At 51.6% G+C, this 25,572-nt stretch overlaps 1 protein-coding gene across 10 annotated transcripts in view; it reads right to left on the bottom strand.

Moving 5' to 3' along the window:
- Nucleotides 1-18,175, bottom strand: part of KIF7 (kinesin family member 7) — a 34,388-nt gene extending 16,213 nt beyond the window's left edge. For 6 of the 10 annotated variants that reach the window (XR_009355265.1, XR_009355267.1, XR_009355263.1 and 3 more), the window contains exons 1-11: nucleotides 18,012-18,173; nucleotides 16,079-16,423; nucleotides 14,050-14,250; nucleotides 13,289-13,682; nucleotides 12,529-13,072; nucleotides 11,892-12,008; nucleotides 11,109-11,336; nucleotides 10,257-10,387; nucleotides 9,794-9,909; nucleotides 9,464-9,616; nucleotides 8,012-8,214 (exon numbers count right to left, since the gene is read on the bottom strand). Coding sequence is in view for 5 of the 10 variants with exons in the window: in XM_059180013.1 (XP_059035996.1) it covers nucleotides 8,012-8,214; nucleotides 9,464-9,616; nucleotides 9,794-9,909; nucleotides 10,257-10,387; nucleotides 11,109-11,336; nucleotides 11,892-12,008; nucleotides 12,529-13,072; nucleotides 13,289-13,682; nucleotides 14,050-14,250; nucleotides 16,079-16,406 (2,415 nt within the window). In the remaining 5 variants the exon portion in view is untranslated. Of the gene's footprint in view, nucleotides 1-8,011; nucleotides 8,215-9,463; nucleotides 9,617-9,793; nucleotides 9,910-10,256; nucleotides 10,388-11,108; nucleotides 11,337-11,891; nucleotides 12,009-12,528; nucleotides 13,073-13,288; nucleotides 13,683-14,049; nucleotides 14,251-16,078; nucleotides 16,424-18,011 lie in introns of all 10 variants that reach the window. The other 4 variants (XM_059180015.1, XM_059180016.1, XM_059180017.1 and 1 more) reach the window with 2 other exon arrangements.
- Nucleotides 18,176-25,572: the final 7,397 nt, after the last annotated feature.

The following is a 25,572-nucleotide window of genomic DNA, read 5'->3' as shown; positions in this document are numbered from 1 at the left end:
GCAAGCAGGTGAGAGGAAAAAAAATATGCAAAATGAAAAGAGACTTAGGGAACTCAGTGACTCCCTCCAGTGTAGTAAGTTTTGCATTATAAGGATCCAGAAGAAGAGGAGGGAGAAAAGAGGGCAGAAAATTTATTTCAAGAAATAATAGCTGAAAACTTCTATCATCTGGGGAAGGAAAAAGATCCAGATCCAGGAGGTACAGAAACTCCCCCAACAAAATTAACCCAAGGAAGCCCAAACTAAGACATTTAGTAATTAAAATGGCAAAAAAATAGTGATAAAGAGAGAATTTTTAAAAGTTAAGGGGAGCACCTGGGTGGCTCAGTTAAGCATCCACCTTCGGCTCAGGTTAAGATCCCGGAGTCCCAGGATCGAGCCCCCCATCTGGTTCCCTACTCAGTGGAGAGCCTGCTTCTCCCTCTTCCTCTGCCTCTCCCCCAACTCATGTTCTCTCTCACTCTTGCTCGCTCTCTCTCAAATAAATAAAATCTTAAAAAAATAAATAAATAAAAATTTTTTTTTTAAAAAGCAGGGAAGAGAAAACAGTTACGTACCATGGATTTTTCAGCAGAAATTTTGCAGGTCAGAAGAAAGTGGCCTCCTAAAATAGGAGTAATAATGAATTTCCCAAACAAAAGCTAAAGGAGCTCATGACCACTAAACCAGCCTTGCAAGAAATGTTCAACGTGGCTCTGAGTGGAAAGACTGTTAAGTAAGAGTTAAAAAAGTATCAAGCACAAAAGCAGTAAAAATAAGTTTTTTTGTAAGACTCAGTGAAGAGACTCTTCAGAGGATGTAAAGTTATGCACCCTATACCTAAACTGTGGAGGCAGGTAAAGAACGGGTTCAAACTCAACCCGCCCTCAACTGAAGATAGAATGCTAAGTGCAGAGAATATAATACACAAATGTATTGGGAACCGCAAATCAAAAATCAATAACAGATATGCAAAAAATAAAGAGGAAGGAATCCAAGTATATCATTAAAGAAAGCCACCAAACCGTGCGGGGAGAGCAAGAGAATAAAGGAACCAAGAGGAACTACAAAAAACCACCAACAAATAAGTAACAAAATGGCAATAAGTACAATAGCGATCAGTAATTACTTGGAATGTAAATGGACTAAAGGCTCCAATCAAAGGACAAAGACATAGGGTGATGGGATGGATAAAAAAATAAGACCAATCTATGTGCTGCCTACAAACGACACGTTTCAGACTGAAAGTTGCCTGCAGATGGAAAGGGAGGGCATGGAGACCATCACGCAATGGCTGTGAAGACAGCCCGGTAGCAGCACTGACACGGGGCTAAATGGAATTTCAAACAAAGCCCGTAACAAAAAAGGACGTTATACAATTGTTAAGGGGACAATCCAACAAGAATTGGAGATAGATAAGATAGACGATAGAACAACTGTAATATTTATGCAATCGATACTAATACAATAATAGTGGGAGACTCTACCAGGCCATTTACATCCATGGACAGATCGTCCAAACAGAAAAATCAACAAGGAGACAGTGGCTCTGAATGACACACTGGACCAGGACGGATCTTACAAACATATCCAGAACATTCCATCCTAAATCAGCAGGATATACATTGAAGTACACACGGAACACTCACCAGAATAGAGCATATATTGGGACGCAAAACAAATTCAAAAAGATCAAAGTCATATCCTGTGCACCCTCTCTGACCACAACACTGTGAAACCAGAAATCAACCACAAGCAAAAATCTGGAAAGAACACAAGTACATGATGTTAAACATGCTACGAGGCAGTGAAGGGGTCAACCGAGAAATCAAAGAGGAAACCAAAACATACACAGAGACAAAGGAAACTGAAAACACGACACTCCAAAATCTTTGGGATGCAACAAAAGTGGTTCTAAGAGGGAAGTTTGATAGCAACACAGGCTGACCTCAAGAGGCAAGAAGAATCTCAAAAAAAGCTAACCTTATACCTAAAGGAGCTAGAAAAAGAAAAACAAAACCCAAATACAGCGTAAGGAAGGAAACAAGAACAATTAGAGAAGAAATAAATGATATAGAAACTAAAGAAACCACAGAACAGATCAATGAAACCAGAAGCTGGTTCCTTGAAAAGATCAATGAAATTGATAAAGCTTTAGCCGATCCTATCAAAAAAAATAAATAAAAATAAAGAAATGAGAGAGGAAAGACACAAACAAAATCAGAAATGAAAGCGAAATAACAACCAACAGCACAGAAATACAAAGGACTGTAAAAATATTATGAAAAATGATATGCCAGGGACGCCTGGGTGGCTCAGTTGGTTAAGCAGCTGCCTTCAGCTCAGGTCATGATCCCAGCGTCCTGGGATCGAGTCCCACATCGGGCTCCTTGCTCTGCAGGGAGCCTGCTTCTCCCTCTGACTCTGCCTGCCATTCTGTCTGCCTGTGCTTGCTCTCCCTCTCTCTCTGACAAATAAATAAATAAAATCTTAAAAAATAAATAAATAAAAGAAAAGAAAAATGATACGCCAACAAACTGAACAACCTAGGAGAAATGGATAAATTCCTAGAAATATAACCTCCCAAAACTGAACTGGGAATAGAAAATTTGAACAAACCAATTATCAGCAATGAAACTAAATTGGTTATAAAAAAACAAAAACAAAACAAAAAAAAACTCCCAACCAACAAAAGTTCAGGACCAGATGGCTTCATAGGTGAATTCTACCAAATGTTTATTTCTTTAAAGATTTTATTTTAGGGAGAAAGCACAAGCGGGGGGAAGGGCAAAGGGGGAGGGAATCAAGCAGACTGCCCACTGAGTGGGGAGACCGACACGGGGCCTGATCCCAGGACCCCAAGATCATGCCCTGAGCAAAAATCTAGAGACAGACACTTAGCTGACTGAGCCACCCAGGCTCCTCTCACCTGAACATTTTTTTTTTTTTAAGATTTTATTTACTTATTTGACAGAGAGAGATCACAAGTAGGCAGAGAGACAGGCAGAGAGAGAGGGAGAAGCAGGCCCCCTGCTGAGCAGAGAGCCCTATGCGGGGCTCGATCCCAGGAGCCTAGGATCATGACCTGAGCCACCCAGGCGCCCTCAACTGAACATTTTAAAGAAGTGTTAATACCCATTGCTCTCAAACTATTCCAAGTCCATTTTTTAAAAAGATTTTATTTTAAAGATTTATTTTAAAGATTTTATTTATTTGACAGAGATCACAAGTAGGCAGAGAGGCAGGCAGAGAGAGAGGGGGAAGCAGGCTCCCCGCTGAGCAGAGAGCCCGATGCGGGGCTCGATCCCAGGACCCTGAGTTCATGACCTGAGCTGAAGACAGAGGCTTTAACCCACTGAGCCACCCAGGTGCCCCTGGAACGGACATTTTAACAACATTTGCTCATCCAGTCCGTGAGCATAGTCTGTCTTTCCATTCGTGTCATCTTCCATCAGTGTTTTGTGATTTTCAGATTACAAGCCTTTTACCTCTTTGGTTAGGTTTATTCCTAGATATTTTGAATTATTTTCTTAATTTCTCTTCCCACTACTTTATTATGAGTGTGAAGAGCTGCAACAGATTTCTGTACCTTGATTTTGTATCCTGCAACTTTACTGAATTCATTTATCAGTTCTAGCAGTTTCTTTGGTTGCAGTCTCTAGGGTTTTCTGTATCTAGTATGTCATCTGCATATAGTGACAGTTTTACTTCTTTCTTACCAATTTGGCTGCATTTTATTTCTTTGTGTTGTCTGATTGCTGGGGGCAAGATTTCCTGTACTGTGTTGAATAAAAGTGGGGAGAGTGGACAGACACCATCACCTTGTTCCTGACCTTAGGGGGACAGCTCTCAGTTTCTCACCGTTGAGTGTGGTGTTGGCTGCGGGTTTATCATCTGTGGCCTTCATTATGTTGAGGTTTGTCCCCTCTGAACCCACTTTTGTGGAGGGTTTTTATTGTGGGTGGACGTTGTAGTCTGTCAAGTGCTTTTGCTGCATTTGTTGAAATGATCCTATGGTTTTTATCCTTTCTCGTACTGATGTGATGTAGCACATGGATTGATCTGCAAATATTGAACCACCCCTCCCTGCATCCTGGGAATAAATCCCACTTGATTGTGGTGAATGATTTTTCTTTTAATGTGTTGTTGGATTCGGTTCACTAGTATTTTGTTGAGGATTTTTGCATCTATGCTCATCAGAGATACTGGCCTGTGGTTCCTTTTTTGGCAGTGTCTTTATCTGGTTTTAGTATCAGGGTAGTGCTGGCCTCCTCGAATGGATTTGGATGCTTTCCAAAATGGATTTGGAGGGGTGCTTGGGTAGGTTAAAGCCTCTGCCTTCAGCTCAGGTCATGAACTCAGGGTCCTGGGATCAAGGCCCCGCATCAGGCTCTCTGCTCAATGGGGAGTCTTCTTCCCCCCGCCCCTCTGCCTGTCTCTCTGCCCACTTGTGATCTCTGTCTGTCAAATAAATAAATAAATAAAAAGACACATGGATCAACAAAACAGAATAGAAAGCCCAGAAATAAACCACGCTTATGGTGTTAATTAATTTTTAACAAAGGAGGCAAGACTATCCAACGGGAAAAAGACAATCTCTTCAACAAGTGGTGTTGGGAAAACTGGACAACTACATGCAAAAGAATGAAATTGGACCACTTTCTTACACCACACACAAAAATAAACTCAAAATGGGTTAAGGACCTAAATGTGAGACCTGAAACCATAAAAATCACAGAAGGGAGCACAGGAAGTAACTTCTCTGACATCAGCTGAAGCAACTTTTTTCCAGCTAGGCCCCTGAGGCAAGGGAAATAGACGAAGAAATAGAGTTGAGGCCACGTCCAAATAAAAAGCTTCTGCACAGCAAGGAAACCAGCAGCAGAACAAAAGGTAACCTCTGGAATAGAAGAAGATATTTGCAAATGACATAGCCAGTGAGAGATTAGTATCCAAAATATATGAAGAACTTACACAACTCAACACCAAAAAGACAAATAATCCAATCAAAAATGGGCAGAAGACATGAACAGACATTCCTCTAAAGAAGACTTCCAGACAGCCAACACACGTACGTAAAGATGTTCAACCATCACTCATCATCAGGGAAATGCAAATCAAAACCACGATGAGGTATCACCTCGTGCTTGTTGGAATGGCTAGAATTAAAAAGACGAGAAGTAACAAGTGTTGTGGAGGGTGGTGGGTGGGAAGGAAACCTCATGTACTGCTGCTGGGAATGCAAATCAGGGCAGCCGCTATGGAAGATAGTCTAGAGGGTCCACAAAAATTAAAAACAGAAATACCGGGGTACCTGGGTGGCTCAGTGGGTTAAGCCTCTGCCTTCAGCTCAGGTCATGATCTCAGGGTTCTGGGATCGAGCCCCACAACTGGCTCTCTGCAGGGAGCCTGCTTCCCCCCTCTCTCCCCACCTGCCTCTCTACCTACTTGTGATTTCTGTCTGTCAAATAAATAAAATCTCAAAAAAAATTTTAAATAAAAAGTAGCATACATTATTAAAAAAAACAAAAAACAGAAATACCATATGATCCAGTCATCGGTATTTACTTAAAGGAAATAGAAATGCTAATTTGAAAGGATACAAGCACCGCTATGTTTATTGGAGTATTATTTTTTAAAGATTTTATTTATTTGAGGGACTGAGTGAGAGAAAGCACAAGCAGAAGGGAGAGGCAGACTCCTTGCTGAGCAGACAGCCTGATGTGGAGCTTGATCCCAGGACCCTGGGATCATGACCTGAGCCGAAGGCAGGTGCTTAACTGACTGAGCCACCCAGGTGCCCCTCACTGCAGCATTATTTACGATAGCCAAAATACGGAAGCAGCCCAAGTGTCCACTGATAAATGAATGGATAAAGATGTGGTATATATACACAATGACTATCATTGAGCCCTAAAAAAAGAACGAGATCTTGCCATTTGCAACCACATGGATGGACCCAGAGAGTACTATGCTAAGTGAAATAAAAGACAAATACTATATGATCTTTGCCAGTATGCAGAATCTAAAGAACAAATGAACAAACAGCACAAACAGAAATCACAAGCAGACCCACCAGCACAGGGAGCTAACTGATGGCTGCTAGCAGAAAGGAGAATGGGTAGAATGGGTGAAGGGGAGTGGGAGGTCCAAGCTTCCAGCTAGGGAATGAATAAATCACGGGGATGAAAGGCACAGCATATGGAACATAGTCAGTGCTACTGGAACAGTGTGGAGTGGTACAGGCAACAGCTGCACTTGTGGTGAGCCCCGCACAAACACAGACTTGTCAAATCACTGTGTTGTGCACCTAAAACTACTGTAAAATTGTGTGTCAACTATACTTCCAAAAAAAACCCCCAAAACCCCAGCAGATTAAACTATTAACACATAAGACCAGTCTGACTGGGTAGACTACAGTATTGCCCTAGGCTTCCGTACATTTGGCTGATCAACCAGTAGGGTCTGTTGCCCCCTATGTCAGACTGGGGACCCCAGCAAAGCACCCAATCCTGTAAAGATATAGAAGTCACGGGAAACAGCCGTGGTCCCAACTCTTCCCGAAGGGCAAGCTGCTGTGCTGCTGAGAAGACCAAGCCCCACCATGCCTGGGAAAGGGATCATCTACCAGAACCTGCCTCGGGATGTCCCATCAGGTTGGGTGAGTGACTTCACACCCCCAGGTGAAAGGGAACTATCCAATCTCCACGGGGATTCTGTTGTCCTGCTACAAGCTGGACTTGCTGAAATGCACTATTAGTGCAACGGAATATGCACCATTGAGGGAGGGAAGAAGGTGGGGGCTGGGTACGTCCCACCCCCATCCATCTTTACACAGACTGTGCTGCCTCTCCCAGCCAACATGCACAGTATGCATAACCAGGCCAATTTCCTAAAGGGGCCATCCTGCGTCTCAATGCCAGGTGGACATTGTTTCCAGTAATACGATGTGGCCGCCATCTTGGTTCCCTCCTCTAGCCCGGTGGTTACAGCACACACAGAAACCCTTACTGAATTCATCCAGCAAGGCTTAGAGGACAGCCCACAAAGTCTGTTCTTACTGAACACTGATGTCTCTGTTGAGAACAGCTATCCTCCAAAACAGCATGGCCTGGGACACTGTCACTCCACAAGGAAGCACCTGTGCCATTATCCAGACAGACTGCAGTGTGTTCACAGCTGAGTCTGCTGACACATGGGTTTTATTAAATCACACGAGAACATAAGTGAATCGAGTGATCCCAGCCCCAGCCTTGGGGACTCAGAAATCAGTGGTTCACATCATGGGCTCTTAGAAAAAGCAGTGACTAATTTTGGAATTTGGAATCAGTGTCTTATTCTGTATTCTCTCTTACATGTGCCTACGTTGTTCCTGGGGCATCTGCCTCCAAGATAGCCAGAGGGCCACGAAAAGAGCTACCTTGAAGTGAATCCAATGCCTTGCTGATGGGTCAGAGCCCACTGCAGAAAGAGGGGCACCCAAGACAAGTTCCCGTGCTTAGTAAACCTGCCACCTTCCTACTTGGAGTAGCTGTCTCTTTCTCCCATTCTCCCTGCCCTCCGAGCGTGGGGACCCATTTCGGGTTATCCCTGGGGAGCTCCAGAGTGGGTTACAAACCAGCAAAATGATAAACGGGTGTATGGATGAGACAGACATATGGACAGGTGGGTAGAAAGACAGAGGGAAGAAGGAATAGAGAGGTAAGTGGCCAGGGAAGCGGGAGGGGAGGGTGGCATGAGGAAGGGGTACCTTGCTTTCGATGCCCACCCTTCCCCTCTCACTGGTCTGCAGCAGGAGTAGCCTTCCTGCCCCTGCTCTGTTTAAAGCTGAGCCGACCCCTTCTCCCCCACAGCTGCGACTTCTGTGGAACACCAGCCTCACCCTGGGAGGCCGGGAGGTCGTTCACCAAAGCAGCCAGAAGCCAGGGCCATGAGGGCCTGAACATCCACTGCTTCCAGTGAACTTGGGCCCTGGGGCCCATGTGTCTCCATCCCAGGACTCCAGCCACCACCCCAAGGTCCCAACACTGACCTGCACCTGGCTCTGGGCGGCGGCGACCCTCTTGCGGAACTCCTGGAGCTGAGAGCGCTCGCCTGCGTCCTGAGGCTCCTTGCCCTCGAGCTCCCGCAGCTGCCTCTGGCTTTCGCTCAGCTCAGCCCGCACCTGTTCTGCCTCCTGCTCCAGCTCCCGGATGTGCTGGCTATGCTGGCGGTTCAGGGCCTGGGCCGCCTTCCCTGGTAGAAAGGGGGCGGGGGAGGGCATGCTCCTCAGCACAGGTGGGCCCCCTCCACCAGGGGGGACCATCCCTTCGCTCCCCTGGGCGGGGTTCCAGACGGCTGTCCACCATGGGCACCTGCACGGGTTTTGCCAAACTTTGGTTCCACTGGTAACGTGAGTTACTTACTTAAACTACTCTTTTAAATTGCTCGCTTTTTAAATGAGCCTTATTGGTAACAGCTATTATGGATTAAACTGGCTTTAGTTCTACCTAATACATGCTAACAAATACAGACCTTGGGCCTGCATATAATTAAGCCTCTAGAATTAACTTCCTTTGCAGGAAATCTGAGGACAGAGGAACAAGTTAAATAACACCACAAGGAAGCAAATAGGCAAACCTAGAACACAGGGGTTGGGAGGTGGGGGATTTGAGACACGTGAGAAGGAGCTAGAAGGGAGACTTCAGAGGCCTAACAAGCACGCACAGCACGTGGGACACATGGGGAGCTGGGTTCCAGCAAACCAGCGGTCTGCACACCCTGCCGAGGAACTGAGGGGACAGGCCCGTGCCTTGGGCGTCCAGGTGACAGTAAGTTTTGTTAGATATGCTCACAGCATTTCGGTTAAAATGTCCAAAAAGAGGCATACCGAAAGGTGTGGGGGCCCAGTGACAAGATGCCAGGGATTTGCTTCGAAGCCCTCAGCAAAGAGAAAAGGAAGAGATGAATGCGGGGAAAAGCTCGTAACGCTAAATCTGGGTGGTGGGTAAGGGCCCCACTGGTCCAGTCTCTCCCTGTGGGTTTGAAATTTTTCATAAGGCATTTTGTAATAAACCTATAACTATTAAAATAAAAAGGCTCAGCTGGTCACTACCTCACACCATTCCCAGCCCCTTGACGCGCATCACCGGTGGCAGATAGCATGATCTGGGGACACTGTTTGCTCCCTGAGACCAAGAGAGTCGGTGTGCATGATGGGGCTAACCCAGCACACTACTAATGAATACAACCCCTGCTACTACCACCAGGTAATGCGAACCAGCCTCATCGCTCCAGCTGAATTAACTCACTTCAACAACCCATAAAACAGGTAGAACTACCAGCCCCACCTTAGAGATGGGAAGACCGAGTCACAGAGGTGCTATCCTACTTGCTCAAGGTCGTCCAGCTGGAAGAGGCTGGCTGGTTACCAGACCTAAGCCGACGGGCCCCCGCTCCTAACCACCCCCAGGTGGAAGCCCCACCCGAGAGCCCACCACCTCACCTGTGCGGACCAGCTCGCCAATGAGCTCCTCCTTCATGCGGATGTTGATGGCCAGTTCTCGGATCTTCTGCTGGGCTTGGGCCAGCCGCCACTCAGACGCCATGGCCGCTGGGGTCTGACGGGGTCGAGCCGGGGCCTTGCTCCCACCACTGACTGTAACAAACCCACTGTCAAGGCCGCTGCCCCCACAGGGGGAGGTGGGGGAGGAAAGAGGCACACTCCGGGCAGGGGCGGCCAGACAGCCAGGGACGAGGCATGGACCGTCCAGGAGGGCAGTGCAGGGCCACGGAGGGGAGGGTCAGAGCCCTCTCTGCCCCAGACCCAGCTCACCTCTGGGCCCCAGGATGGCTGCACCCACTTCCTCAAGGGTAAGCTCTGGGCCCTTCCTGTCGAGTGGACTCTCTGGGCGGGCCCCCACCCTCTGGCTCCACTTGCTGATTCCGTTTCTGGAAGACAGAAGCAGGGGTCTGTACCCTTCCCCACAAGGAAGGAAGAGAAGCCACTGGGCCTTCGGTCCCCTCAGAGTCAGTGGAACCAGGGTGACAGTCTGGGAGAACTGAGGCACAGGGCTGAGCTTTTGGGGGCACTGAGGGCCGCCTTGAAGGCTGGGAACCCTGAACCCCACAGCACGTTCACCCCAGTGAGAACCCTGGGTTCCAAGCCCACCGCCCCCATCTGTACCTCCCAATAGGACCTGGAGGTGAGCACAGCCCGGGACTCCAACGGGATCCTTCCTGGGCCCAGCCTGGGCGCTGAGCTGCTTCCTGTCAGGTGGGCGGCGGGTCCCACTCACCTGCGCAGGTGCAGGGTCCGCGGCGGCTCCGCCACTTGCTCCTCCCCCTCCTCCTCCGCCGATGAACTGCTTCCGCTTCCAGGCCCATCTGCCTCCACCTTGGCTCCCGCCTCTCCGCCATTTGTCACCTGCTAGGGGAGTGCCAATGGCCTCAGGACAGGAAGCCTCCAGGGCACCCTCCATCAGTCATTTCCCATCACCAGTCTTTGCACCCCCCATGCCTCCCCTCCCCACCGCCCATCCCAAGTTGGAGCAGGAGCTCCCCCTCTCCCCCACCCCACAACACCCACAGCACCTGGGACTCCTCAGGTGACAATCTGCCCTTCCTTTATATACAGGCCATAGGCACCCAAGTCTGCACTCTGCCTGAGCACCGGGTATATAACAGACTACTGCCAGACTCACGCCCTCCCTCTCTGTGCATCGGGCTGTTACAGCAGACATGACTCAGAGCTTTGAAGAAGATGCCAGAACAGTCTTTGTCCAAAAGGTCATAAGTAGGAAGACAAGCTCAGGGAGATTAGGGCCTTTGGAAAAGTATACTTGCAAAGACAAAAGGGGTGGCCTGAGAGGTGATAAGCTCTGGAGGTATACAAGCTTCCCAGCCAGCGCCGGAAGCCAGAATCCCCTCTGTAACCTCCTCATTCCACAATCTCCAGCCAGCCCTGAATGCCCAATGACAGCAGATCCTTCTGAGAGGCCAAATTTTGGCCCTTCCCCTAGGGGCACTGGAAAGGGCGTCTCACAGCTGGTCCCAGGAAAGCCCAGGGTGAGCGGCACATTCCCCGGCACTGCCTTTCCCTGTCTGAGCCTGTCCGGTTCAAGAGACAGCTTGCCTCACCACTTCCTCACCTCTCCCCAGTTCTCGGGGCCAACTTCGTCTCCAGGAAGGCAGGCAGGAGGCACCATGCCCAGCACGTGGCTGTGGGCACCCCCCAGAGGAGCTGTGTGAGGCCGAGGCACAAAGGACCCAGGAGGCAGACCCTGCAGGAGCCCTGGGGCCCCCAAGCCAGGCCGCACCAGTTCTAGCCGCAGCCGCAGCTCTGCCATCTCCTGCTGCTGCTCCCGCAGCCGGTCGCTCTGCAAGACAAGTTCCCGGGGCTGATGGGGGACGCGGATGCGGAGGGTGCATGGACGCCCACTGGCAGAAGTGCAGAAAACTGTAGAACAGGTCTGAGGCCACCCCACCCTCTCTGGGCTAAAAACCGAGAAGGGCCAAATATCTCTGACCACCTCTCAGGGCCCCGCACACTCCCAACACATGCTGGGCTGCACTAGTTCAGGGTCAAATTCTCACCCCATCCTATTAGGCCCTATCCCGCCCTCTGTGTCAATCCTCCACTTCCATGCCAATCACAGCCGCGAGAGGGCGCCCGCAGCAATGCTGACTCAGTTACCTTGGGACAAAAAGGCCTGACTCCAGGGACAGACCAGCAGCCCCTCCAGTCCCACCTCTCATGCCCGCTCACTGCCATGCCGCGCGCCCATCCACCAGATTCTGTTCCTCACCTCCACGCTTTTGCCCAGCTATGCCTCCCCTGTCTCTTCCCACCCTCTCAGAAGCCGGCGGTGGCTAACTCCCTCTGCTGCAGAGAGGCTCGGCTCAGTTTCCCCTGGAGGAAGCCCGCCGCCCACCTGCAGTTTGTACTGCTCCATGGCGTCCTCCAGCGCGGCCAGAAAGTCTCGGTTCTCCTCCTCCAGCCGGGCCACCTGGCTCTGCAGTGCAAGCAGCTGTACTGCCCCGTCCTCGTCCTACCGGGCAAGGAGAGAGGCTTCAGGGACATGAGCTGGCAGGACAAGCCTGCCTTTCTCTGGGACACCCCAGCCCTCCCTCTGCCCTGCCAGGGGCTCCCCTAGTCCAACTTGCTACTCCACTGCAGGCCCTGCCTGGCAATCGGGGCTCCAGAGCCCACCCTGCCAGTGGTCCCCTCTGCAAGCTATTGGGGCCATCTCCTGCCATTATTAATCACACTTTTATTGACAATAATAACATTACCGCTATTACTAGGAACAACCTACTGAGGCTCCACAGCATGCTGGTCTGGGCCCTTGATACACCTCCAGCCCTTACAACATCCCCAGAAGGTAGATACCAACGTTAGCCCATTTCACAGAGACCCTGAGGCTCAGGGAGGGTAGGGAATGCGATCGAGGTGATCAGCAGAAAGGCCTCTGGATCGGGAATGGGCTCTGCCGATGGACATGGGGCAGGGGCACAACTGGCTTGATGATGACCTCTTCCTTCCCCTTCCCTCTCTCCCCGGGGCCACACCTGGCCCTTGGCCACCGTCGGCCCGCCGGGCCCCTGCGTGGCCTGCTCCTCGGCGGAGGCGCTCTCGATGCCGCTGTCAGGCCCGGAGGCGGAGCTCAGGGCGCTGCGCTCGCCCTCGACGGCGCACAGCCAGTCGCGCACCTTGCGGGCCGCGGCGCCGGGCAGCCCGGGCTCGGCCTGCAGCTCGCGCAGGAGGCTGTAGGCGGCATCGGTGCGGGCCCGGTAGCGCGCGCACTCGGCGCCCAGACGCGCGGCGGCGGCGGCGGCAGGGGCGAGGGCGTTGGCGGCGCCGGGGACGCGCCGGCCGCGGTGGATGATGCGAGTCTCAGAGCGGTGGCGCGGGGGCCCCCGCGCGCCGGCCGCCGCCTCCTCGGGGGCGCGCTCGATTTCGGGCCGCCAGTTGACGGTGGCGCGGTTGCGGATGTTCTGGGCGCGGCTGGCGTAGTTGAGGGTGTTGAGGGTCTCGTCGAAGTCCGAGGAGGAGGGACTGACGCAGGCGATCATCACCGTCTTGGCGTTCCCGCCCAGCGAGTCTTTGAGGATCCTGAGGACGCCAGGTGGGCCGCGTCAGGGGCCCCGGGGCGCCGGGACCTCGAATCGGACCCCGCGGGACGGCAGCTCGGACTGGTGGGCGGCGCGCCCCGGAAGCCAGACCGGACCCATCCCCTACTCGCCTCCCCCTACCCCGCCCCCTTTTCCCCACCAGCAGCCCGGGAGAGGCGCCTCTGCTCGCGCGGGCCATTGGCCGCAGGGCCCTCACCGGGTGATCTTGGAGTCCCGGTAGGGGATGTGGCTGCCACGGCGCTGGGGGTCGCCCAGGGCGCTGATGACGTTGCCCAGCGCCAGGAGGCTGCTGTTGATCTGGATGCTCTCCTTGAGCCGCTCGCCTGTGCTGCCCGTCTTGAGCACCCTCTCTGAGCCCGCCAGGTCCACGAAGTGGAACTTGGAGACCAGCAGCTGGCCCGCGGTGGGTCGGGGTAGGCGGCTGGGGGCGCGCCCCCGCTGCTCCAGGGTCACGGTGAACACAGTGTGTGAGCGGCTGGACAGGCGGTTGAGGTGCGTGGCCCCCGTGTGCCGCGCTGCGTTGCCCATCTCCAGGAGGCTCAGCACCTCGTCCAGGCCCTCCACGTCTACCTCCTTCACGCCACACAGCACTGCGGGCACAGAAGGTGGTGAGCCTGGGGCGGGACTGACCGTCCAGGAGGGCAGACAGAGCAGGGCTGGCCCCCTACAGCTTTTCCCGACCCAGATGCCCCTTCCCCATGCCCACTGAACCCCAGAGAGGGGGTCCTGCCCATCGTGACCCAGACAGAGGGGCTCCAGCTTGCCCCAAGCCCACCTCAATGCCTTGCACTCTAAGTACAGACGTATATACTGAACTCAGTGGAGACAGGAGACAGGAAGGCAAAATCTTCCAGAGCTTGGGTTCCCCAGTTAGGAGGTACCCCTCGCAGACAGATGAACTGCCCCTCAGCCGGTGAAGCCCCACTGCCAGCAGAGGCGGCCCCGGGAGTTCCTCACCAACATTTCCCCGATCATCCTCCCGAAGCTGGATGTCTCGGCTGGCAGTGCCCACCTCCAGCAGGTCTCGGAACTCTTCCTTATACACTTCCAGGTAGGACACGTGCACGAGGCAGTCCAGCAGGTCATTCTCATCAATCAGCTTGAAGGCTTCAGCCATGGCCCGGGGGATGATGCCCTGCTCATCCTCGTGAAGGGAAGCTGCGGACACACCACAGAGCCTCCTGCCACCATGCCTTCAGCAGGACAGGGCTCAGGGCCCAGAGGCCCCTGCCGGCAACTGGAGGCCGACGGTCCAGCATGAAGACAGCAGCAGAGGCCAGGATGGCTGGGGAGCCTGAGCCGGCCCATGCCCGGGGGTGGTCAGGCAGAATTACAGAATGTCAGAGTTGGAAGCAACCTCTCAAGGTACCACCAACCCCTTTTATGATGTAAGCATCCCCTCCACTACATCTCTGCCTGATCATCAGATACCCCTGGTTTGATTACTCCCTGGGACAGGGAGCTCGTTATTATAATCTGTGCTCAGTTATCTAAAGGACCTCCTACATTTATCCCAAGGAAGTAATAAGAGGCTCTTCAGCACTCTGCATAACTCAAAAAAAAAAAAAAAATGTCCTAAGATCCAAGAGGGGATCTGGTTAAATAAATTATATACACCATAGAATGCCATAGAATGCCAAGCCACCACTTAAAAATTAGCTTGAAGCAGGGCACCTGGGTGGCTCAATGGGTTAAAGCCTCTGCCTTCAGCTCGGGTCTGGTCTCAGGGTCCTGGGATCGAGCCCCGCATCGGGCTCTCTGCTCAGTGGGGAGCCTGCTTCCCCTCTCTCTCTGCCTGCCTCTCTGCCTGCTTGTGATCTCTCAAATAAATAAAATCTTTTTTAAAAAAATTAGCTTGAAGAATATTTAATGATAAAGAGAAATGTTTATGATAGGTTGTTAAGGAAAGAAAAAAAGGGGCGCCTGGGTGGCTCAGTCGTTAAGCGTCTGCCTTTGGCTCAGGTCATGATCTCGGGGTCCTGGGATCGAGCCCTGCATCAGGCTCCCTGTTCAGCAGGAAGCCTGCTTCTCCCTCTCCCACTCCCCCTGTTTGTGTTCCCTCTCCCTGTCTCTCTCTCTGTCAAATAAATAAATAAACTCTTTAAAAAAAAAAAAACAGGTTATAAAAGAATGGGTATAATATAATCCCATTTTTTAAAGGTAAAATAATTTCCTCAGGAGAAAAAAAACTGGAATGCTAATAGGATAAGTGCTGAAAAGCAATCAACAAGTAAGTTACTTTTGTGTGTGTACTTGTGTTTTTCTGTATTTTCCTAATTTTTCCTGACAAATATGGATACTTTTATAACCTAAGAGAAAGCAGTCTGGGGGCGCCTGGGTGGCTCAGTGGGTTAAGCCTCTGCCTTTGGCTCAGGTCATGATCTCAGGGTCCTGGGATCAAGCCCCGAATCAGGCTCTCTGCTCAGTGGGGAGCCTGCTTCCCCCTCTCTCTCTGTCTGCCTCTCTGCCTACTGGTGATCTCTGTCAAATAAAAAATCTTTAAAAAAAAAAAAAAGAGAGAGAGAGAGAGAAAGCAGTCTGTGTTACTTAAAATGGGAGCAGTTCCTTTAACTGGCTCCACAGCATCTCTCCCAAGAGTCTGCTTCTGAGCCCCACGAGCTGCTTGTTCCCTCACCCCGTGGTGGGCAAAGCCCGGCTCTCCCAGGACCCTTCCCATTCCAACGACTCTGACCCAAACTCGGATTCCTGACCCTCAGCAGCCACCCCGACAACAAGCCGGCTTCTGTTGCCTGTCCTCCCGGTTGAGATCACCACAACCACACAGTGTGGCCTCATTTCTGTGGAACCACAAGGCTCCCACCTCCAAGGACTCTACCGACATGGCTGGTCCCACCCTGGGCGGTAGATCTGAGGAGGAAACCTCCGCCCGCAGCACTCCCACCTTCAACAGGGAATGGCAGAGGCAGAAGTTTAAGAGACACAGAGGCCCATCAACGCTGCTGGGGCCTCCAGGGGGGTCACTCACCCACACTGGCCTCCCCCATGGTGTACGTCTTCCCGGAGCCCGTCTGGCCATAGGCAAAGACGGTGGCATTGAAGCCCTCAAAGAAAGCCTCGAGGAGGGGCTGCACGCAGGCCTGGTACACGGCCTCCTGCCCTGCGTCCTCATCCAGCACCACGTGGAAGCCAAAGTGGCGGTCTCGACCAAGGGTGACGCGGCTGTGCTTGGGCTCTACCGTCAGGCAGCTCTGGTGGCCGTGCAGCAGCTCCTTGGGCAGCAGCGGGCGGACACGCAGGCCCACCCTCACTGGGGCCTCCTCAGCGGCCGGCAGCCTCTGGGTCTCCAGCCCCATGGTGCGAGGGTGGGGTCCTGGAGAGAAAGAGACCCCTCTGGTCAGCACCTGTACTCCAGGGGCTGGACGGCCCCCTGCAGGTAACCGGGAGTCGGATCCTGGGGTTTCTGGGGCTCCTGGGGCTCCTGACCTCCGAGAGAGGGGAGGGAGGGTCATTAACGTTCAGAACGTCCTCTGCGCCAGCCTGGTGCGCAAACACCGCGACAGCCGACGCGCTCCTGCTCGGTAACCCGTCATGGCTCCCATCACCGGCAAAATAGGCCCTCACTCCTGCACCTGACTCCCACGGGCTTCTTTACTCTGGCTCTACCCTTCCCCCGGACCTCATCTCCTAAAACACACACACCCCACACAACCACCACTCCTTTCCCTACTACCCACTGGGTTCCCCCATGATCTCTGCCTTGGTCACCTCACAGGCCCTGCCCCACCTTCCCGAAAATAGATCCTTCAAGAACAAGTTCCCACCACCAGATCTGTCAATTCCATCCTAAGATCATGTTCACCTGCTGCCCCGCCCCCCCATCCTATTGCCAAAGCCCGGGGCCTGGCCACTGGCCCCTTCACCAGCTGCCTCCCTGCTCTCAGTCTCCCTGTGCCCTCCGCCAAGGCAACTAGGGGCATCTTCCAAAATTGGAAATGCAACCCTGTGACTCTCCTGCTTAAACTGTCCCAAAAGAGGTTCCACAATGCCCTTGGTAGTCAAAACTTTAACAGCTCTGCCCACCTTGTCTACTCACTTCCTGCACCCCACCTTTGCTCACCTTTCTCTGCAACACACTCCCATGTCTCCAGGGCTTAGGCTGGCCTTGTCTTCTTCAGGGAGCCAGGGAGGCGCCTCTGCTCTGTGTCCCCCAGCACTACACACACACAGGCAGGAACCCTCCTGTCCCGCTTCGTGCTGTACCTCCAGCGCCCAGCACGAGGTCGGACGCTTAGTAGCTGCCCAGCAGCGATGATGAAACTGCACCCCGAAAACCTTCCCCGTCCGGGTTCCCTTCTTACCACAGCCCCCACCGCCCCGTACGGACCCGGCCCACAGCTCTCGATTTGTCACTACTCTCAACGCATGTAACGGTTCTTTCTTTCCTTCAATCACCCAGTCCCTGCTGGGTGCCTGGCCCTGGGGACACGGCGGTGACCGTCGCGCAGTACAGTGGGAGCCTCCGCGCGCCCCGCACCCTGAGCTCTTCCAGCGCAGCGCGGTCCCGGCTTCCCGGAGGCCCTGCGCACGGACGCGCCGGGACAACTCCGCCGGTGCGGTCGGGCGCTGGAGAAGGCGGGCACGGGACAGGGGCTCCGAAGTTTGCAAAAGTGATTATAAATGCGGACCAGACCCTCGCAGCGTCGGCTCTCGCTCCTCCCGGCCAGGCCCGGGATGCTGGCCTCCGGCTCCCGGCTTAGGGAAGGGGGTGCTCCCGCCCTCCCAGGAAGGGGCCTTCAGGAGGCTGGTACGCAAGGAGGGGGCTCCTCGTGCTCTGTCAGAGCTCCCCAGGTGCCGGCTCCCACCGCCACCCGGCCCAGGCCTGCGCGGGGAGGGGGCGAGGGCGCGCCTCCCCCACCCACGCCGTCCTGGACCTCCACCCCTCCCGGGCCCACACCCACCTGCTTGGGTGGGAGCAGTCCCCCGCCGGTGCAGTTAGGCTCCGAGCCTCCGCGCGGCGCGCTCCGATGCCGTCACCGGGACCCCCGCCCCCCAAAACATCCCGCCCCTCACCCGCAACTCCGCCCGCCGGGGCGCTCGGGGGCGGAGGCGCTAGCCCGGCGGCGCCGCAGAGTCTGTCCGCAGACAGGGCGGGGCCGGGGCTGGGGGGGCGGAGGGGAGGGCGGGGCCTTGTCCGAGGGGGCGGAGCCACACTTCCTACAGGAGTCCCCCTGAGCCGTCCCAGGCTGCAGGCGCTGAGCTCTGCAGACTTGCGGGATTCTGGGGACACGCCGCCCATCAAGGGCCACCTGATGCTCCGAGCTGGAGAAGCCCACCTGCTCATGGAGCGGGGCACAGAGATCTTACAATGCAAGTCGCAACAGGTGAGAAGACGAAAACTAGGAGACTTTCCGCTCCGCGAGGGGAGGTTAGATTTTCCAACCCTAGATCCTGAGTAACAGTGGTCGAAAGATAAGCTACTATTTGTCATTAATTCATTCGTTCAGGTGCCTACGTTCTCTCCTCCCGCCATTGGACCCCTGTATGGCATCGCAGCACTCCCTATGCCCCCTCAAAACTCCGCAAACCTCTCCCTTTCCAATCCTCAGGAAGCCTCCACCTCGCTTTTCTCTCTAAAGCTGAGAAGGATCTATTCCCCAGGAGATTTTCGAGATTGGGTTGGCGGCCCACTCCACCCTGTGTGGACGGGCCCTGGCCGCACCCTCTGCACTCACTCGAAAAGTCATCGCTGTGCCCCTTCTCCGCCAAGACCCAGAGTGACACAGAGCGGGGATGCATGACGCCACTAGGAATGCCAGACGGAGAGCAGGATGGAGTCGGCCCCTGGAGGAGTCTCACCAGGGCGAGCTCCGACAAGGCCTGGCCCCAGGATGCTGGCTTGGAAGCCCCCAGTTTAGAATGAGCAGGGCAACCTCCGGTCTATTGGTAGACTCCACGGCCACCGAGTCTCGGGTTCCCCGAGGGACAAGTGCCCCGGAAAGAGGCCACTGGGAGGTGAGGTGAGGTCGTAGAGTTCTCAGCCAACCTCTCCAGTCAGGGAGGTTACTCTGGGTGAACAGCTAGCAGGAACCTGTCCGAGGTACTCCTCCTATATCTACCTGGGCAGGTGCTGCCCCCACACATCTCTTCCAGTGCCCCCCCCCCCCCCCCCCGTCCACGCCAGCACTCCAGCCATCTTTGCCTCCTCCTCTTATCCTATCTGCCACTGAGCCCTGACTGCCCCTCCCCCGCAGCTTCCCGTCCAGGCAAAGCTCTTTGTCCACTATACCCTGGTCATCCAAGCCACCATCACGACCACTGTAGAGCCTCATCTGGGCCACTGCAAAGTCTCTTCACTGGTTCCCCTGTCCCTATAACACACAGCAATTAAAGAATAATAACAATAAAGAGCACAATGTAAGAAGGAGGCAGGTAAGAGCGGTCAATGTCTTGTATGGTGACCTTCCAACTTTTTTATTTATTTATTTTTTTTAGCCTTCAAACTCCTATTCTCTGTGTGTCTTAGTCCATTTGGGCTGATACGACAATGTCAGATGCTCAGACTGGGCGGTTTATAAACAGCAAACATTTATTTCTCAAGTTTTGGGGACTGGGAAGTTCAAGGTCATGACACTGGAAGATTGTCAGATGAGGGCACATGGCAGGAGAGACAAGCTGATTCTCTGAGGTCTCTTCCGTATGGACATCGACCCCATCCATGAGGGCTTCGATCTCATGACCTAATTGCTTCCCAAAGACCCCACCTCGAGGGTTAGGATTTCAATGTATGAACTTGCAGGAGGATACAAACATTCAGACTACAGCCCTACAACACACAAGTACACACATATATATTACACACACATATAATACACACATTATCCCTTGTCCATTGTACCCACTACACTGAGAGGTCCTTGAAAGGAGTATGCCTTATTTACCCCATGTCTCTTTCCCTTGGCTCACAGCCTGGCACTGTCACTCCATAGCAGTTTTTAGTAAAAGTTATTGAAGAAAGGAAGGAGAACATTTTTGCATGAGCAGAAATATGGATACGGGTCATTACAGCTCATATTTTCACACTGTAGGTAAAAGGGACAGAAAAGCATTTAGGACACATCTGGAGAATCAAGAAGCATCCCCTTGATGGTGTCTTATGCTTTTGAAGTCAAGGCCTACATCCTGTCCTCAGCTCAGCGTCCCGTCTCCTGTCACCTCTGTTTTGCACTCTCAGTCCTGAGCGCCTCCCCCCACAAAAAAAGTAGAAATGTCTATTTCCCCCCACCAAAAAAATGTTTCCTCATTTCTAAGACTCACATTTTCTCACACTGTAACATTTGTGAAATGGGAGTTGGATCTTATAGTCATGGCCAGGGGAAACTTGGCCCTGGGAGAGGTGATGGGAATGTCTACCTGCTGCCTTAAGGAGATGGTGTCTTCACCTCTGTGACCCCTGACGGACTGGTGGCACTGGAAGCGCCACACATGATTGAATTTTAATTAAAATCTGGAAACACATTTGTCACGTTAAATGTCATTAGAACTCTGATGTAGTAGCCAAATTTAATTTATTATGTATACACAAGATTGCCCGTCATAGACCGGCAGTGTAAGTAAAGGCTCTAGAGGTTGCCAAGGCTCTCTGGATAGATCTGTATTAGGAAGGCCTCGGTTTCAAGGAGCACAAACCAGAGCTCAAAATGGCTGTGCATTATCTCAGCTGAAAGACAAGAAGGAGGCGGCTCTGGGGCAGGTTGAGTCAGTGGCAGTGTGACGGAGGACCCGGCTTGTCCCTTTCTCTGGCCATCACCTTCTACCATAAAACATCCAGAGGAGGGAGAGAAAACTGTGTCATGCAGCACTCTTGGGATCAAAGGAACTTTTCCTGGGAGCCCTAAGAGCAGCTTTCCCTCATGTCTCTTGTACCGCATGGCTTAGGGCTGCCCCCTGGGAAGTAACCACTGGCAAAAGGGTGGAATGACTATGAGGGCTTGGAATATGCACATGAGGACGGGTCTGCCTGGTGCTGGGAAATGTGACAGTTCATTTTATGTATCCACTTGACTGGGCCATGTTGTGCCTGGATATTTGGTCAAACATTATGCTAGATGTCTCTGTGAGGGCATTTTTGGGTGAGATTAACATATAAATTAGTAAACTTTGAGTAAAGCAGATGGCCCTCCATAATACCGGTGGGCCTCATCCAATCAGGTGAAGGCCTGAACAGAACCAAAAGGCTGACCCTGCCCCAAATAAGAGTTTTCCTGCCTGACTTTCCTAGAACTGAGACTTTGGCTTTGATTCTGCCTTCAGACTCAAAGTGAGTATCGGCTCTTCCTGGGTCTTGCGCCTGCCAGACTTTGGACTGGATTGGACTAGAACTACACAAAGAGTTCGCCTGGTTCTCAGACCTTCAGGCTTGGACGAAAATGAAAACACTGGCTCTCCTGGGTCTCCAGCTTGCTGCCTCTCCCGTAACTCTGAGGACCTGTCAGCCACTGTGAGTTAATTCCTCGTAATGAATCTGTGTGTGTGTGTGTGTGTGTGCGCATATACACCTCCTACTGATATATATGCGTGTACTCCCTGTTGGGTTTGTTTTTCTGGAGAACCCTAAGACAGGAAGTCATCCACAACCGCATCCTAGAATTTTTAATGATAAGAGAGGCCAGTCAGCTATTCACGTATCATGAAGGATCCTTGTTCAGCTACCAAGCATCTATCTGTCAGAAGCTGCCACACTTCTGGGGTATAGAATTCAATTAAGGAAAAAAGTAATTCAATTAAGGAGAAACTAAAAATTCACCTATTTGGGAAAAATCTATGCAAACCAAGTGTTCTCTGACATGCTGTAGAAAGACAGACATTGTTGGTCCCAAATATTCTATTTTTTTAAAGATTTTCTTCATTTGACAGAGAGAGACACAGTGAGAGAGGGAGCACAAGCAGGGGGAGTGGGAGAGGGAAGAGCAGGCTTTCCATGGAGCAGGAAGCCCGATGTGGGGCTCAATCCCAGGATCCTAGGATCATGACCTGAGCTGAAGGCAGATGCTTAACGACTGAGACACCCAGGTGCCCCGGTCCCAAATATTCTAAAGCAGCTGGGGTCCTGAGCTGGAATGATCCGAAGAATGCCTGTTACCATAACAGTCAAAACAATTCATTCAGACTTAGAATGTGAAGAAGCTGGAAACGAAACTTCGATCTTCATGCATGTAAATGAAATAACAGTTGGCGAAACCTCATATTTAAGAGAAGGAGGTACAGTGATAATTATAGTTATTAAGCTTAAAGAAAATAAAATTAAACCTTTGATGTTATGATACAATTTTGAGAGACTGGTGTGATGTTAGAGTTCACCGGAACCACCAGTGTGAATTCATGACTTGGGAAAGAAACGTCTTTTTTCTCGCTCTTACTAGTGGTGGTGCGACGGTTTTTTGCCTATCGCTAATATGCACAAGGAACCATCAAGTATGTATAGCCCAGCGTTCAAACTGTAGGTTCTATCGGTATCCCCTGGTAAAGGTAGTTGACTCCAGGGGCAACTGGTGGCTCAGTCAGTTGCTCAACTGATTTTTTTTTTTAAGATTTTTATTTATTTATTTGACAGAGAGCGATCACAAGCAGGCAGAGAGGCAGGCAGAGAGAGAGAGGAAGGGAAGCAGGCTCCCTGCTGAGCAGAGAGGCCGATGCGGGCCTTGATCCCAGGACCCTGGGATCATGACCTGAGCTGAAGGCAGAGGCTTAAGCCACTGAGCCACCCAGGTGCCCTGATTTTTTTTTTTTTTTTAAGATTTTATTTATTTATTTGACAGAGAGAGACACAGCAAGAGAGAGCACACAAGCAGGGGTATTTGGAGAAGGAGAAGGCTTCCTGCCAAGCAGGGAGCCTGATGCGGAGCTCGATCCTAGGACCTTGGGATCATGACCTGAGCTGAAGGCAGATGCTTAACTAACTGAGACACCAAGACGCACCCACCTCTTGATTTTGGCTCAGGTCTGATCTGAGTCGTGGGATGGAGTCCCAAGGTGGGCTCCGTGCTTAGTGGGGGGTCTACTTGGGATTCTCTCCCTCTCCCTCTACACCGCCCCCCTCCATGCTCATGCACACATGTGCTCTCTCTCTAAAATAAATTGAAAAATCTCTTGAAAAAAGAAGTGGCTGATTCCACACATTAGGTCAAGAACTGGGATGATTTTTTGCGATCAAAAACCTCAGATACTTTTAAAACGTCTGCTGTACACCTGAAAGGAAAAAGGCTCCCACCTAAAAGGGCCAAAATATGACAACTGGAGCACCCAAAAAGCAAATAATAACTATAGTTAATTGAAAGAAACCAAAGTCTGTGAAAATTTCTCTTGAAATTTTGACAAGCTGCCTTTATTATGTAAATGGAAAAGCACCAGAACCGAGCCAGCCGAGCCAGCTGCTGTGAGGACACTCCAAGAAGGGCCAGCAGTGGGGTTGGAAGCACCTGCCCAACCAGGTATGAAAACATCTTTTAAACTAATGTAATTCAGGGGTGCCTGGGTGGCTCAGTCGTTAAGCATCTGCCTTCAGCTCAGGTCATGATCCCAAGGTCCTAGGATCGAGCTCCGTATCGGGCTCCCTGCTTGGCAGGAAGCCTTCTCCTTCTCCAACCACCCCTGCTTGTGTGCTCTCTCTTGCTGTGTCTCTCTCTGTCAAATAAATAAATAAAATCTTAAAAAAAAAAAAAAAACACTGTAGGGGCACCTGGACTGTAGGGGCACCTGGGTGGCTCAGTGGGTTAAAGTCTCTGCCTTCGGCTCAGTCATGATCCCAGCGTCCTGGGATCGAGTCCCACATCGGGCTCCTTGCTCGGCGGGGAGCCTGCTTCTCCCTCTGCCTCTGCCTGCCATTCTGTCTGCCTGTGCTCGCTCTCTCCCCCTCTCTTTCTCTGATAAATAAATAAAATCTTTAAAAAAAAAATTTCTCAAAATTTTGATAGACACTTCACAGTAGGGACATGCCACAAATATTTGAGAAACACAATAAACAACGTTCAACGTCTTTGCTAATCAGGGACTTAAATCCACAACGAGATACTATTTTATCCATTCCAGATTTGTAAAAATGAGAAAACTAGACAATATCAAATGTTGGTGAAAATGTTGAGTAAGAGGACCCATATGCAGATGACTCTTGAATGATGGGGGGGGGGCGTGCGGGGGCGTCCACCCTCCTGCGAAGTTGGAAATCCGTGTGTAAGTTTTGACTCCCCAGAAATGTAACTACTGTCGACCAGAAGCCTTGCCCAATCAATTGATAAATATTTTGTATTCTATATGTCTTATACACTGTATTCTTATAATAAAGTAAGCTAGAGAAAAGAAAATGTTATTAAGAAAGTCATAAGGAAGAGAATATACATTTACAGTACTAGACTGTATTTATAAAAAAAAAAAATCATGTATCTGAGGACCTGCACAGTTCAAACCTGTGTTGTTCAAGAGTCAACTGCATTTCTGGCGAGAATGCAAACCAGAACAACCTGGTTGGAGGATAATTTGGCAATATCCAGTGAACAAGAACACACTTTATGACTTAGCAATCCCACTCAGTCCTATTCCCCAAGAAACTCGTAAGAATGTTCATTGCCAAAATTACAGAATAGTAGAAATATGGAGGGGAGCCCTCCTGGCTCAGTTGGTAGAGCACGTGATTCTTGATCTCAGTCATGAGTTCAAGCCCCACATTGGACATAGATCCTAGTTTTTATTTTTTTTAAGATTATATTTATTTATTTGACAGAGAGAGAGATCACAAGTAGGCAGAGAGGCAGGCAGAGAGAGAGGAAGGGAAGCAGGCTCCCTGCTGAGCAAAGAGCCCGATGCGGGGCTCGATCCCAGGACCCTGGGATCATGACCTGAGCTGAAGACAGACAGACAGACGCTTCCCCCTCTCTCTCCGCCTGCCTCTCTGCTACTTGTAATCTCTGTCAAATAAATAAAGTCTTAAAAAAAAAAAAAAAAAGACAGCCATGGTTAATGGTCCCTCTACCCAGATCACACTCTCTCCCCCAGGAAACTCCTGGGGGTGGCATGGACTGTAGAGGTGGGGTGGGGTGCCCAAGGCTAGCTAAGAGTCCTGGCCATGTCCACCCACGCATGTCCATCTTCAGATTCCAAACCCAAGCATCAAGGACAAGGAACTCATTACATCAGAGTCAGTTTCAGGAAGCTGGGCTTTCAGCTATGCAGCAGAGTGGGGGCCGAGAGGGTCCTCATGGTCTGAGGGGAGCCAGTGAGGGGTGTGTACCTGGACATTTAAAAGGACTGACGGTGGGGCGCCTGGGTGGCTCAGTGGGTTGGGCCGCTGCCTTCGGCTCAGGTCATGATCTCAGGGTCCTGGGATCGAGTCCCGCATCGGGCTCTCTGCTCAGCAGGGAGCCTGCTTCCTTCTCTCTCTCTCTGCCTGCCTCTCAATGTACTTGTAATTTCTCTCTGTCAAATAAATAAATAAAATCTTTAAAAAAAAAAAATAAAAAAAAAAAATAA

This window comes from Mustela lutreola, chromosome 7 (genome assembly GCF_030435805.1).
Source record: "Mustela lutreola isolate mMusLut2 chromosome 7, mMusLut2.pri, whole genome shotgun sequence".
Classification (NCBI taxonomy): domain Eukaryota; kingdom Metazoa; phylum Chordata; class Mammalia; order Carnivora; family Mustelidae; genus Mustela; species Mustela lutreola.
This window is presented reverse-complemented; position numbering and strand designations above follow the sequence as displayed.